Source organism: Diadema setosum, chromosome 11, assembly GCF_964275005.1.
Source record: "Diadema setosum chromosome 11, eeDiaSeto1, whole genome shotgun sequence".
Lineage (NCBI taxonomy): Eukaryota > Metazoa > Echinodermata > Echinoidea > Diadematoida > Diadematidae > Diadema > Diadema setosum.
Window position 1 is genome coordinate 29,495,383 of NC_092695.1, and position 13,894 is coordinate 29,509,276.

At 39.9% G+C, this 13,894-nt stretch overlaps 1 protein-coding gene across 1 annotated transcript in view; it reads right to left on the reverse strand.

Annotated features, from left to right (window-relative positions):
• Window positions 1-13,894, reverse strand: part of LOC140234753 (uncharacterized) — a 49,839-nt gene that overhangs the window by 24,797 nt on the left and 11,148 nt on the right. The window contains exon 4 of the mRNA XM_072314792.1: window positions 11,332-11,473. Coding sequence (XP_072170893.1) covers window positions 11,332-11,473 — 142 coding nt within the window. The remainder of the gene's footprint in view (window positions 1-11,331; window positions 11,474-13,894) is intronic.

Sequence of the window (13,894 nt, forward strand, 5' to 3'; positions counted from 1 at the left end):
CACCTAAACTGTGCAACGCTCAGGGATTCAATTCCATGATTTAGTATACACTTCAAATTTCATTTCCTGATAATTTTCTTGCATCTAACTTTAAAGAATACTTCAGAATTAGCACTTTTAGCATGTTTAGAGACATACACCTTTTTGCCAAATCACGTTTACAGGGACTGCGACCCACGCTATTTTGGCAAAAAGGTGTATCTTCACATACACCGTAAGATATCATGCATTTAACTTGGCAAAAAGGTGTATGTATAGAGATACACCTTTTTGCCAAATCACGTTTACAGGGACTGCGACCCACGCTATTTTGGCAAAAAGGTGTATCTTCACATTCACCGTACGTAAGAAATCATGCATCTAACTTGGCAAAAAAGTGTATGCATAGAGATACACCTTTTTGCCAAATCACGTTTACAGGGACTGCAACCCACGCTATTTTGGCGAAAAGGTGTATCTTCTCATGCACCGTGAGAAATCGTGCATTTAAGTTGGCAAAAAGGTGTATGTATAGAGATACACCTTTTTGCCAAATTAAACGATAACAAAATATACCAGAGATTTTGTAGGGAACAGGGTGTATGTGAGACCATTTCTAATCAAATGTTAACTCTTGACAATCTTTACTTCATTATTACAAAAAGATTTAAAAAATAACAATAAAGAAAAATATCAGGATGCACAACTTGTTCATCAAACATAGAAAAATGTGCGCAAATTACAACTCACCCTAGAGTCTAAATATTAACAAAACATATTCTCATGGATATGCATGGTTAAGAATTACAGCTGAAGAATTTTTCTTCTTCCTTCTCCTCCCTTTTTTCAAAAACTTCTACTTCCAGTGAGATGATTCATTATATTTTTAGCTTTGTGCCCCTTTTTTTCGACAAAAGGTTCGTTTGTTTTCTCTACTGAATGCTTTAGCAAACAAAGAGGCAGTTGTTTGCACATCATGTATCTGTTCTTAAAAACGCAGTTATCATGCTGCTCCCAATTTTTGCAATAAATTCAATAAATGTGAAAATTCAGGTAGGATCATTTAACTGTTTGCATCCACTGAGCACTTTGAGCAGTACATCCAAGTATCATTTCCAAAGACAGGGACACATCTTTCTCTAGACCTTTGTCTGTAACTGCCACTAAATGTCTGTTAGGTAACAGCCCCATACGCATAGCGTAATGGGTAGCCGATCTTACAGTCACACAGCACACCATTACACCATGTACAGGCTTCTACATGCACTGCACAGCACGGACAGTGCAGGGATCACTGTCATTTTGAAGCGTAGAGAACTCTCATCCCACAGCCACACTTGCCGGAAAAGCTGTCATTTCAACAGAAATGCTAGATTTTACGAATCTGCGCATCTACTGGCATAGAAGTGGCCATAGAAGTCTAGGACAAACGTTAGATCTGAACTTCTAGATATTAGGTTGTATCTACTCACCGACTAGCAACAAGGAGAAACTTCTGCAGTGCAACGGGCTGCCAGTTTGAGTCAGGAGCATGGCCCGCCACCGCACCGACCGGTGAAACGGTACATATACATGCCAGCAGCACGTATAACAGAGTATATAATATACACAGAGTATAAAAGATACACCTTTCTGCCTTATCATACTTCGCAACTATAATTCATGATTCATTCGGCAGATGGATGTATCTAAAGATACACCTATCTGCCAAATCTTTAAGCTCTCCCCAGCGTGCACGGTTAGAGGTGTATCTAGAGATACACCCTTTTGCCAAATCATGTAGTCCTCTATCCTGGTACGTCATTGTACGTCAAGGGTGTATGTAAAGATACACCCTTTTGCCTAATCAAAAGCAGGAAAATTGATAAAATAATACAGAGATAGCCCCAAGTATCTCGGAAACAAAGGATCGATGACTTACGAAAGTTGGTCACATGAAAATTTCGGCATCGAAAACCCCCCAAATGGTAAAAACCAAAAACATGATATTTTTCAGACATACACCTTTTTGCCAAATCACGACCGAGGGGCGGATCTAGCTTTTTATAAAGGGGGGGGGGGGGGGGAGGGGGGGTAGGGAGAATTTTTGAAAATCCGTGTGTGAAAATGGCATTTTCTTGCATCTAAAACACCACTATTTTTGGTATAGAGGTCATTGCCAAATTAACCCCCCCCCCATGAAAATTTGTAAAATTTAGTTGCATTTTCCTGCAATGTAAGGCCAGTTGACAACACAGATACAAAGAATTGGGGCTACTCAAATTGTAAACAGACCAATCGGGCGACTGAGTGCCCTTTCCCCGCGAAGCGTGGGCGCGCAGCACCCCGGGCCTGCCGGGCCGGATGTGTTTTATTTACTCAAATTGTAGTATTACAACACGTCCGTAACACTCCCATATATGGTAATTTACCCAGTATGCCAACTGTTTTAATTGATTCAAACACACCTTCCAGTAAAGAAAGATGCGAGACTGGATTGCCGCAACCTCTTTGCCCTATTTGCAGGTTCCATAATGCTTGTCACTCAGACTGATAAAAAAGTGAGCAACTTGAACAAGTAATCCAGGAAATGAGCAGCCCAGCTCAGCGTTACCAGGTCAAATCTTCACAAAATCCCCACCAAAACGACACTTCAAAAATCCCCAAAGTTGCCAAATTTTGACAGAAAATCTCCAAATTCGTTTTACATAAAACTCAATATTATTTTCATTCCCAAATATTTATTTTTCATCCCCAAAGACTTCAAAAATCCCCAATTTTTTTTTTTTTTTTCAAATTGGGGATTTTGGGGATGAGAATCCCCACATGGCAACGCTGGCCTAGCTTGTCACTTCGCCGGTGGCCCGTGTCTTAAAAAAAGCTGATTTGGGGGGGGGGGGGGGGTGGCAAGGGACTCCGTGACATTTGTTCGCCCACCCCCCCCCCCAAAAAAAAAAATAATAATGATAATAATTAATAATAATAGCAAATAAAATAAATACATAAATAGAAAAAAATAAAATTGCAAGTTTAAAAAAAAAGATAAGATTTAAAAAAAAATGGTCCCCTGATTTTTTTTGATTTTTTTTTTTTTTTTTTGGGGGGGGGGTTGCAACCCCACCCCCCACCACCCCCCCCCCCCCCACCCCTCTAGATCCGCTTCTGATATATATTATATATATAAACCTGACTTGGTATGAAACATTGTGGTCTTGCCGCAGTGGAACTTTCATAGGCCAATCTACCTAAACGGAAGGTTGGCCTCAGAAACCAAAAGAGAATACTATGTGAAACTTCACATCAATGCACTGCATGGAAATTACATCCTGTCATTCAAAAACCAAAGTGCAGCATCTGAGGTCTAAAGAAAAACAGAGAAAGGAGAACAATAAAAGGGCTTTGAGTGCAACTGAAAAAGGAACAAGATTTGTTTGGGTAACATGAACAGTTTAGGCAGCAAGTGGTTTAAGTTCTTAGTGTATCAAATGTACATTTTGAAAATTTTGTTTAGTTTTTCTTCTCAGTATCAACAGAATTATTAAAGGATAATTCATTAAAATTAACATGAGAAATAGCTTTTCCATGTTAGGAGTAATCACCATTATAGAACATGAAAAACATTTGAAACCATTTTGTTTTAAAAAAAAAAAATCATCCACAGTTGTGCTTACATGTACATTGCACATTGTATGTATAATATTCACACTGTACATGGTGCAAACTTCAGAGGCACAGGAAATATCCAATTCTGTGAAGTCGGATTTTTAACTTTATACACGAATCATGACATGTGTAATGCCATTGTATCATAAAACGGGAATACTTTACAATTTTTAGAAGTACCAGCACTTGCAAACATTCTATAGTAAATCAATATTTTTTCCATTCTTTTCAACTATAGATAAACAATATGGCCTTGCATCCTCAGCAGAGTAAAGACACTGGAAGGGGGAGGAAAACTACATAGTGTACATAATGGAGAAAAACAAGTCATCTTTTGGTTAGCACTAAATCTGCCTTTCACGTTCATCCATTTTGTACTTTAAGTGTACGTATGTACAGTATATACTGTATCAATCAATGCTGGTACCAGAGACCACTGTACAACTTTGGATACAAGTAGTTAACTGTCTGTGAAATGTCATATGGAGTGGCCTTAAACTGAATGCTTACATTTGTACTCAAAATGGGAGTGAAGCCATGTAATATATCAACATGGAGATCAATATAAATGCTTTCAACCAAACATTTTTGCGTCCAATCCCATGTGTACAGCTGGCTCACTCTCACTCTCAGTACCCGACAACATGCAAAACTAGCACTAACCCTTCAGCAGCTACTGTTTTAATGTTGTTAGCCTACTGTGTATAGTAATTAATCTACAGTCAACAGAACTTTTCAAGAATAGGTTTCAGTATGGGTTTATGTACAGATTACATTGTACACTCAAGAGCTACAGACTATGATCTACAATTGCTTAGACTGGGTGCACACATACCATATTAGAAACATTTTAAGCAAGATATCAATTGAAAAAAAATATACTGTATTGATGTATGTACCTCATACAATGTGCCTTCTGTTAACTGTTCATGTACCTACCTTCTTGGATTTAAGCATACTTCCTCCAGAACTTAACCCATTGAGGACAGACTGATTTTGCTATTTCAACGCGAATTTCCCATAGACACCTGTCCTGAGTATTCTCAGGACTCGTCTTCAATGGGTTAATGATAGATGCTTCTGCTACCATCATGTTTCTACATTTTTAGGGTAACTTATAAACACTATGCATTGTATCCTACCTCGTTTTTTCCTCTTTGACAGGCGAAATGCGCTGTTTTTTATTCCGAATGAGGGCAGACATTTTGTCGTCTTCGTTTTGCCTGATGATGACGACGATGATGATGTGGTTGGTGGACTCGGCGGTGACGGTGCAGGGCGACATGGTACGTACACCCTAGCTGTCAGTGGGGGATCTATGGGATGACGCCTTTCTTCTGTGGGAACTACATGCACCTGCAAACTCTTATCGCTTTCCTCAGGAGTAATTGGTGACATCTGCCATTCTGCTGGAGGCGTGGATGCTCTGTTACACAAATCCTCCTCCAAGGATGGTATTGGCACACTCTTATTTTCCTCCAAAGCAACTGATGTTTCTTCAACTTTTGTTTCATCTGTTAATAAACACATGTTTGTTTCTAGGGCAACTGGTAACACCACATCAGCGTCAACATCATCTTGGGGTATTGGTGAGCCTCTCTCATCCTCATTTGGTGGCAGTGCCACATTTGGGGGAGTTGTGCAGGGAGATGGGGATGCACACTTGTCCTCACCAGACAAGTCTGGACTGGATGCTGCTGGAGTGGGGGATGCCCTTTCTTCACTGCTAGAGAATTGATTACCACTTTCTTCCGCATCAATTACGGCATTCCCTGGTTCTGCTGGAGGAGTGGTTGCTCTGGATGCTGGTGGAGTGGGAGATGCCCTTTCTTCATCGCTAGAGAATGGATTACCACTTTCCTCCACATCAATTAATCTCATCCCTGGTTCTGCTGGTGGGGTGGTTGCTCTGGATGCTGGTGGAGAGGGAGACGCCCTCTCTTCACTGCTAGAGAATGGATTACCAGTTTCCTCCGCATCAATTAATGTAATCTCTGGTTCTGCTGGAGGGGTGGTTGCTCTGTCACACACATCTTCCTCCTGTGGAGGTTTCGGCACACTGTTACATTCCTCCAAAGCAACTGATGTTTCAACTTCTGTTTCATCTGTATATGAGCACATGTCTGTTTCTATGGCAACTGGTAATACCACTTCTGCATCAACATCATCTTTGGGTATTGGCGAGCCCCTCTCATCCTCATTTGGTGGCAATGATGCATTCAGGGGAGTTGTGCATGGAGATGGTGATGCATCCTTTTCCTCACCAGACAACTCTGGTCTGAATATTGGTGGGGAGGGAGCTGCTCTTTTTTTATAGCTAGAGCGCACGAACGGACTGCCATTTAGTTCAAGAGAAGGGGACGGTGATCGTCTATACTCCCTGCGAAGGAGGGATCCTACATTTCTGTCATCTTTGCTCACTGGTACACTCCTCTGACTTTCAATAGGTGGTGGAGGGGCACACCTCTTCTCTTTGCATCGCGGTAGAGTGGCACCCCTCTTGTCTCTGCGAGAACGCAGCGGTGAGGCATTGCTCTCTCCTTCTGGTGGTAGAGGTGCAGCTCTCTTCCCTCTGCCCGATGGTGTGCATGATGCACTTTTTGCTCTGAAGGAAGGTGAACTCTCCAGTCTGCTTTCACCAATAGAAGATGATACACTCCTGGTCTCCTCATCTGGAATTGATGGAGACCTCCTATCATCTCCTGGGGGTAACAAGGCACTCCCTATACCCGGAGGTGATGGTGCTTTTCTTTTCTCCTTGCCCTCCGTAGACACGACATATTGTGTGCTGGTCACTTCCCATGATGGCGAGGCTGCACGTCCATACTCGTCACCACGAAGACAAAGCGGTGCAAACTGCCTGCTTGTATCTTCATCGGGCAAGGACGGGGAACTCCTCTGATATCCTCCGGAATATCCAGGGGGCGAAGGGGCACGCCTCTTTTCCCTACCTGGGGCTGGAGGCGCTCTTCTCTTTTCCTTGGTCTCCCCGGGCGTAGGCATTGTGGGCATGCTGCACTTGCGAGGGTGGTCCTACCATCGCGCATACTACCATTCAATCCACCGGTGCAAGCCTGACGTTGTATGTCTGCCTGCAGGTGTGTATGTGTTCATGTATAAATTCCCTGGCCAGAGCGGGAGTGACAAACTTTGTTACATACACCACCAAAACAAACTCCACAGTGCTTCCAGCTAGAGCCACGGTGTCTGACTGCGCAAAGCTCTCTGCAAGAGTGACACCAGCCTTGTTCCTGTGACTTCCTGTTGTTCCCCGAGCTTTCAGCTGGTTAATCTATTCCACGCTTCTACCTGCACGTGTGGGCGTCCTCTCCAGCTATCATTTCAATTTTCACTTGATCTCTGCATTTTCCTGCGGCGACCTTCCGCAAAACACAATTGGCAGAGTCACAGTCAGTCGAACATGAAACCACAAAATACCTCTCCTTGTGCTTTGCGCAGCAACGCACATAAAATGCTGTGAGTCAGTCAGACAACTTCAGGTCTATTTTAGTTTTATATATCTGGTCAATTCAATGGATTTGTGCACATGACAAATGGATTTGCACAAATGTCCTTGAAACTACGCACCTTGTTTTCCAAAGGATCTGGCAGGTATTATGAATTAATGCAGTATGAACATGTCCCTGTGATATACCAGTATCTTTGTGGTATACAGTTTACATTATACAATGTATGTTCACCATGGGAAATCACTGTGTAGAGATCCATGCAGGACTTGCATTCTTTCTCTCAAAGTACCATGGGGTCAAAGTTTTGACCTTCGGTTAAGTTGAAAAACAGATGCACTGTTTAATGGCACTTTAATAGTGTGGCAAGTGAAGTACACGGTATTAGCCAAGCAGACCTTTCCAGAAATCATGTAGGTCACTTAAAGATACTAAAACTGTATTTAATGTAGAGGCTCAATATGATGGAATGTTGCTGACTGGACTGCATAAACATATCATAACCATGATCAAATGGATAAAAAAAGGTACTCAAGGATGATAAGTTGTATCAATCAATTTTAACTATTACTCTGTCACTTGTAAAATAACCAAACAAATATCACCATTCTAGTATAAAAAAGTAGTTTATTCCAATACCATTTTCTAGGGGAAGAAAGACAGAGCAAATCCCATAACCCACTGATGTACCAAGTGTACATCACTTTTCCTCAGCACTTTTAAAGAGTCATTAAGAGCATTTTTTTTCCCCAAAGCTTCATATTTTTACATCAGAGAGGCTGGTAGGCTGGTAGCGTATAGTCCTGACCATGCAGCTCAGATTATTCAAACTAAACTATGCCTTTAGCCTCCCATTCTGAAGTGAACTTCAGTCATTTCTGGAACTTTCAACTTTTTTCATCTCTAGATATGAGCAGACAAAAAAAAAAAAAAAGAAGAAATGATGCCCATTAACAAAGTACAGTCAAACCCGCTGTATGTATTATGACCACCTACTGTACACAGCCACAACATAAAATCCCCTCTCATATCTAAAAAAACAAAAACAAAAACAGAAACTAGAAATGTCGCCAAGGCGAGTGGTATGCCTCCGCCATAATGCATGATTCTCCTAATAGGTCTATAGTACATGTGGACAATGTGTGATTACATTTTCACAGAATTGGCAAAATATCAAAATGACAAGTTTGTCATAAATGTGTTGAATGTTCACCTTCCTTGACCTAGGTTTCATTGGATGAATAGGAGAGCATGTATTTGGGGATTTAAGGACTTTAACTTGACTTTGACCCATTCATAAGTTTATGTATTGAGTAATTTTCAAGGTAAGGAGAAAAAGTGCAATTTCTGTATTGAAAAGTACATTGTTACCATTTTCATCTGGCCTTTGACCCTAAAATTCATAGGATAATCACTGTCAGGCAGAACATGCATAAATATGTAGTAAGTTTCAAGATAACTTGAGCCACTTCCGAGATATGGAGGAAAAAGTTAGTTAAGCACTTTCCCTTGATCTTTGACCTTTTGACCTTTGAGGCAAAAAAAAAGAAGAAAGTTTCCAGAGAATCTCTATTAGGTTATATGCATACACCAAGTGTTACAAAAAAAAACCTGCTGGCATTGCATGCATACATATGAGGGAAATAGTAAAATTTTGAAGTGTTGCCCTTGACCTTTGACCCCTGACCTTTGACCCCATGAACCCTAAATTCTCTAGATAATCACTGCCAGTCAGTGTTTTTATTATTTTTGTTCCATGAAGATACCTTGAACAAGTTCCAAGGTACGGAGAAAAAAGTGAAGTTTTGATATTTTTACTTGACCTTTTGACCTTTGACCTCATGACCCCAAACTTTCACCAGAGAATCTTAATTGGGTAATACATGTATACACTAAGTTTCAAGAAAATATCTTCAGGCATTGCATAGATATGGTGGAAATAGTGAAATTTTATGTATTTGACCTTGACCTTTTGACCTTTGACCTTGAGCATGTGCACCCAAAAGTTGATAGGCACAACTTCACCCCCTAATACACATACATGCCAAGTTTCATTAAGATAACTCAAAAGGTTTTTTAGTTACGCTGTCCAGAAAATTCATTACGGAGGGACAGAAGGACGGATGTACGGAAGGAGGGACGGACGGAAGGATGGACGGAAGGACGGACGGACAGACGGACGGACAACCCGAAACATACATGTAATACCTCCTGCACCACTTCGTGGCAGAGGCATAAAAAAACAAAACCATGTCAAAGACTCTGTCTACATTGAAGACTGTATTCTGTCTGATGCATGGAGAGTTTAATGTGTGCAAGTTATGTGACATATGGGACATATGGAGTGGGGGGGGGGGGTAGGAGGGTAGGAAGGATGCATTTCAACAAAAACACAATCCCGATGGAATCCCATTTTCTTTGCTCATTTTTCCACTAATAAATCATATTCATTTCTGGTCAGTTTCCTTTTGTTTGCATTTGTTACATACTCAAAAAGCTGCATCACTTCGGTGATCCCTTCCCTTCTTATCCTTCGAGTTTGTGTCAGGTTAAAGTGTGTGCATGTGTGTCACCCTGCACACACACACACACACACTGCTTTAGCTTCCGACCACACGAGCATTGAAAACTAAGGGTTTCTGGGAACGAACATTGTACTAGGGCTTTCTATAGCTCAGTCAGTAGAGCACCAGGCTAGCAACCTGGAGGTCTCGGGTTGGCATACCAATGGAATCCAAGTTTCTTTGCTCATTTTTCCACTCATAAAACACAATCATTAACAACTGACATGACATGCCCCCACCATGTCCTATGCAAAGGGATACGTGACAGACACTTGTAAAGAATAGGCCAAGACCCTGTTTACACCAAAGGCCAGCGCCGAGTTGTGGCTGGCCAGGTCCTCAAGTGCTGGGCTTGACCCCACAATAATTGTGTGCATTCACACAGATAAATCGGGTTGTGGCCGAGTCTGACTCTCTCAGCCCCACTGTAATGGCGCTCTACATGTACATGTAAATGTATCACAAAACTATAACGCACATTGCTTGATTCAGGCAGTGCATGGGGTTGGCTCGATATCCCACAAGCTGAGAACATTCATTAAATTTCAATGGAATAAAACAAAAAAGTCCAAAAAGGCACAAAACTGGAAGCAATTAAAAAAGATCCCACCTGTAACCTTCATAGGTTGTAAACACTAACAAATGAGGTTGGCTGATGCCACAAGAATTCTCAAGCATCAAATTTTCCACACAGCATTCAACAAGCATACATATGCACATACAATAATGTATGCCACCCGCAAGAAACCATGGTATGTTTATAGGACCTGAATTCACAACAGGCCGTTTAAACATTAGACCATGGCGCAAAATTTGTACCAGGGTCTAAAATTAGCGTAAAATACACTGTAGGTATACCTTAGACATGCGCGTATCAATGCGCGTTTGCTACTGGACGTCTGTTGGCATTCATTTTTCTAGCATTATGAAAGAGCACTTGACTAACCGCTTTCAGAAAGCAGGGGAAATAATTGCTACCCTGAACATACAATGTCAGTATCAAGTTGATGGAATGTATAATCTTCATAAAAAATGAATTTTTGTGGAATTCCCTTTATACTTTCTTTATATTGTTGTCCACACATGACATCATAACCTCTAGTAGTCTCCTCATCCAGCCATTCCAACATCAAAACTTTATACAAAAATTCATAACTTTTGCATTGATTGTCCGATTTTCCTCAAACTTTCACTGACATGTTCTACTAAATGTTGCTGCTTTCTCTCAATCCACATTTCTCTTTGGGTTTAAGTTTCCTTTATTAAAGTACTGTTATAAATAAATATAAAAAAAACACTTTTACAAATGTATGTCACTGTAACATTGTATCAATTATTACATTATCAATAAGAACAGAATGCTATTGTATTGCATTCATTTTACTAGTTAATACATCAAACCTCAAAGGAACCCCTTAATCTCTGTTTTTAACAAAGAACATCCCCTATCAAAACAGATCCAAATCATTCAAAATAAGAGCAACTGAATTTTAAAAAGTGGAAGCAGAAATTTGCATGGAATTAAGCAGGTCAAAAATAAAGTGTTCATGCCTATACATGTCAAAGTGTAATAAACTACAACATCAGATGGGCTGGTCTTTAAAATGCCACCATAAAAAAAAACAATCAAAAAATCAATCAGTCAATCTAAAAAATTCTGTAAAAGTAAATGGCATTACCTTTTTGACTGCCTGGTCGAGGGGGCGCTTTCCGCTTTGGCTTGAGTCCGCTTGGCCTGGGTGGGGTGCTTCCAGCTGTCCGAGTCCCATGAACAGCACTGGGCCTGGCTGGTGCTATTTTTTTAGTTGGGGGTCCAGAGGGCTAGGGTGAGAAAATTTGTGATATGGTTTTAAAAACCTCTTAGAAATCATATGCCATGATGTACAATGTATGTTATAAGCTTTCTTGTTATAGCACTTTTGTATTCTCTATGCTTTAACACACACACACACACACAAGCACACTGTACACATACACACACATCTACACAGGCACACCCTGTAGATACACAATGTACGTGTGGATTATGCTTTGATGCTATCCAACAAAGTGTTGAAAAATATGTGCTTAACTTTTAGTACGTGTAGATAACACAAATATTAAGAACAAAAGAGACCCAGTCAAAAAAAAAAAAAAAAATTGTGGAAGTTGAAAAATGCGGACATACAATTTGCACATTTTGTACAAATGGAGTATCCTGGATCCCAACTTTATGGAAATACAATGTACCCACATGCAGCTATTGAAAATTTGACGCTTTACTTTTCATTATCTCCAATCACTTTCTAGCCACGGGTGTTCTTTCTATTTCAATCATGATGTAATCATATTCACAGGGTATGAGCACCCTTACACACGGTGTGATGGAATAATATCAAATACTTCTGAACTTTATTTATACATGTACATGTATGTACCTGTTAGAGTGTTTGTTAAATCATGAAATGACGACAATTGTACATTGTCAATGACTCTTCTCATAATTCCTCCCCCCCCCCCTTCAAAAAAAAAAAAAAAAAAAAAAAAAAATCAACCTGATGCCCTGGTACATTGCAATATATCTCAAAAAAAAAAAAAAAAAAAGGAACAATAAATGCTACAGCTCTGCCAGGCAACAGAAGACATGATGGGCCCCTCTAGCAGAGGGGTCATCAGGATGATTCAATTATCGGAAATCAGGCAAAGATTTTTGATGCCGATGAAAATGTTGCTGGGAACCCCTTATATAGCATTAGTCTGGAAATATGCCAAGAAATTTTTGCAGAGTAAGAAAGAGGAAAGCACTTTCATTTCAAGGGGGAGGGGATTTTATGAATTTCAAGCAATTTCAAATTTACAAGAAATAGGGTGACTTGTAAGAACTATTGCAACAATTACGAGTGACGATTATATTAATGAAAACTGTGATCCAATGTAGCAATAATAATCATATCAGTATCTTTGTTACCAAGAAAGAACTTGACACTTGAAGCAACAATAATTCACCCTGTGCCCCCCCCCAAAAAAAAAACCATCAAACAATAACAACAATTCACCAGAAATGACAAATATCTGCAGCTCTGATCTTTAACCTGTTGAGGACGAGTCCCGTGTATACTCGAGAAGGGGTCTATGCAAAATGCGTGTTGTACAGGTAGCAAAATCAGTCCGTCCTCAATGGGTTAAAATGGAACATTTTGTAGGGATTTTTTTTTCCTCTCTTTTTCTTTTCGAGTTTATTATTTTTGGAGTGGATTTCCTCTTTAAGGCATGAAAAATGATTAAAATTGCTTCCAGCAACGTTTAAATCTCAAAATACTCCATATCACACAAGTGAAAAAAAAAATAGTAATACTCATCATACTTCACATGGGGCAATGCCTGGATCAACAATTTCTTTCTGTTGTGGTTGCCACTCAGAAATACTGTTTAATTATCAAATCGCCTTCAAAATTTGTGTTGCCCATAACTGACTTCTCATTGCCAGGGAAAACATCAATAAACAGAAAACAACAACAAAGAGACTATTAGATAAAGCCTTACATGTATACAAAAATAAAAACAACCAAATCTGTATAATGGGCAATCTTTCCACACTTCGAAAATTAATTTAAAAAAAAATGCAATTAGCTTTCTTTAAAATAACACCTCTAATAAACTTTCTGAACAGAAGGAATATTTAGAGTCAATGCACCAGGAAAGATCAGTTTGTCGAAGTGTTTGACTCTTGACTGACAATCAGATGATGAATGTAACAATTCAAATACAAAGACCTCCTGAACACATTTGGGCACAAAGCGAAAAACAACAGCTAAATTTAAAGCCATGTTTTTTTGCTGACCCCGTCAGTCTGTGTTCCATTTATTCCATCCAGAAAAGGTCTATCAATGCTCCACTCTGAACTCTAGAATATCACTGACCTTAGGAAAAATCAGCCTAAAATCTGTTGCATTTAATATCCATAAATTGTCACTGCCTTTCTTATTCCCTACAATACATCATACACTTGTAGTCTGATTAATGATCTTCTTCAGCTGCCTTTGGAGTAATAAGTCGTCTAACATTTCAAGCTCAACAACTTGCTCTGCGCACTACAAAGCTTCATCTGACTTGTGACTGGTGTTCTCCGTGTATCATATCATAACTACCATGTATGTTATCACCTTTGATAAACAAAGTAGACTGGTTTTGTTATGATTTACTGCCCCATTGGATTTATCTCAGGCTGGCAAAATGTGTTTGCTTTGCGAAGTGTCTGATGCC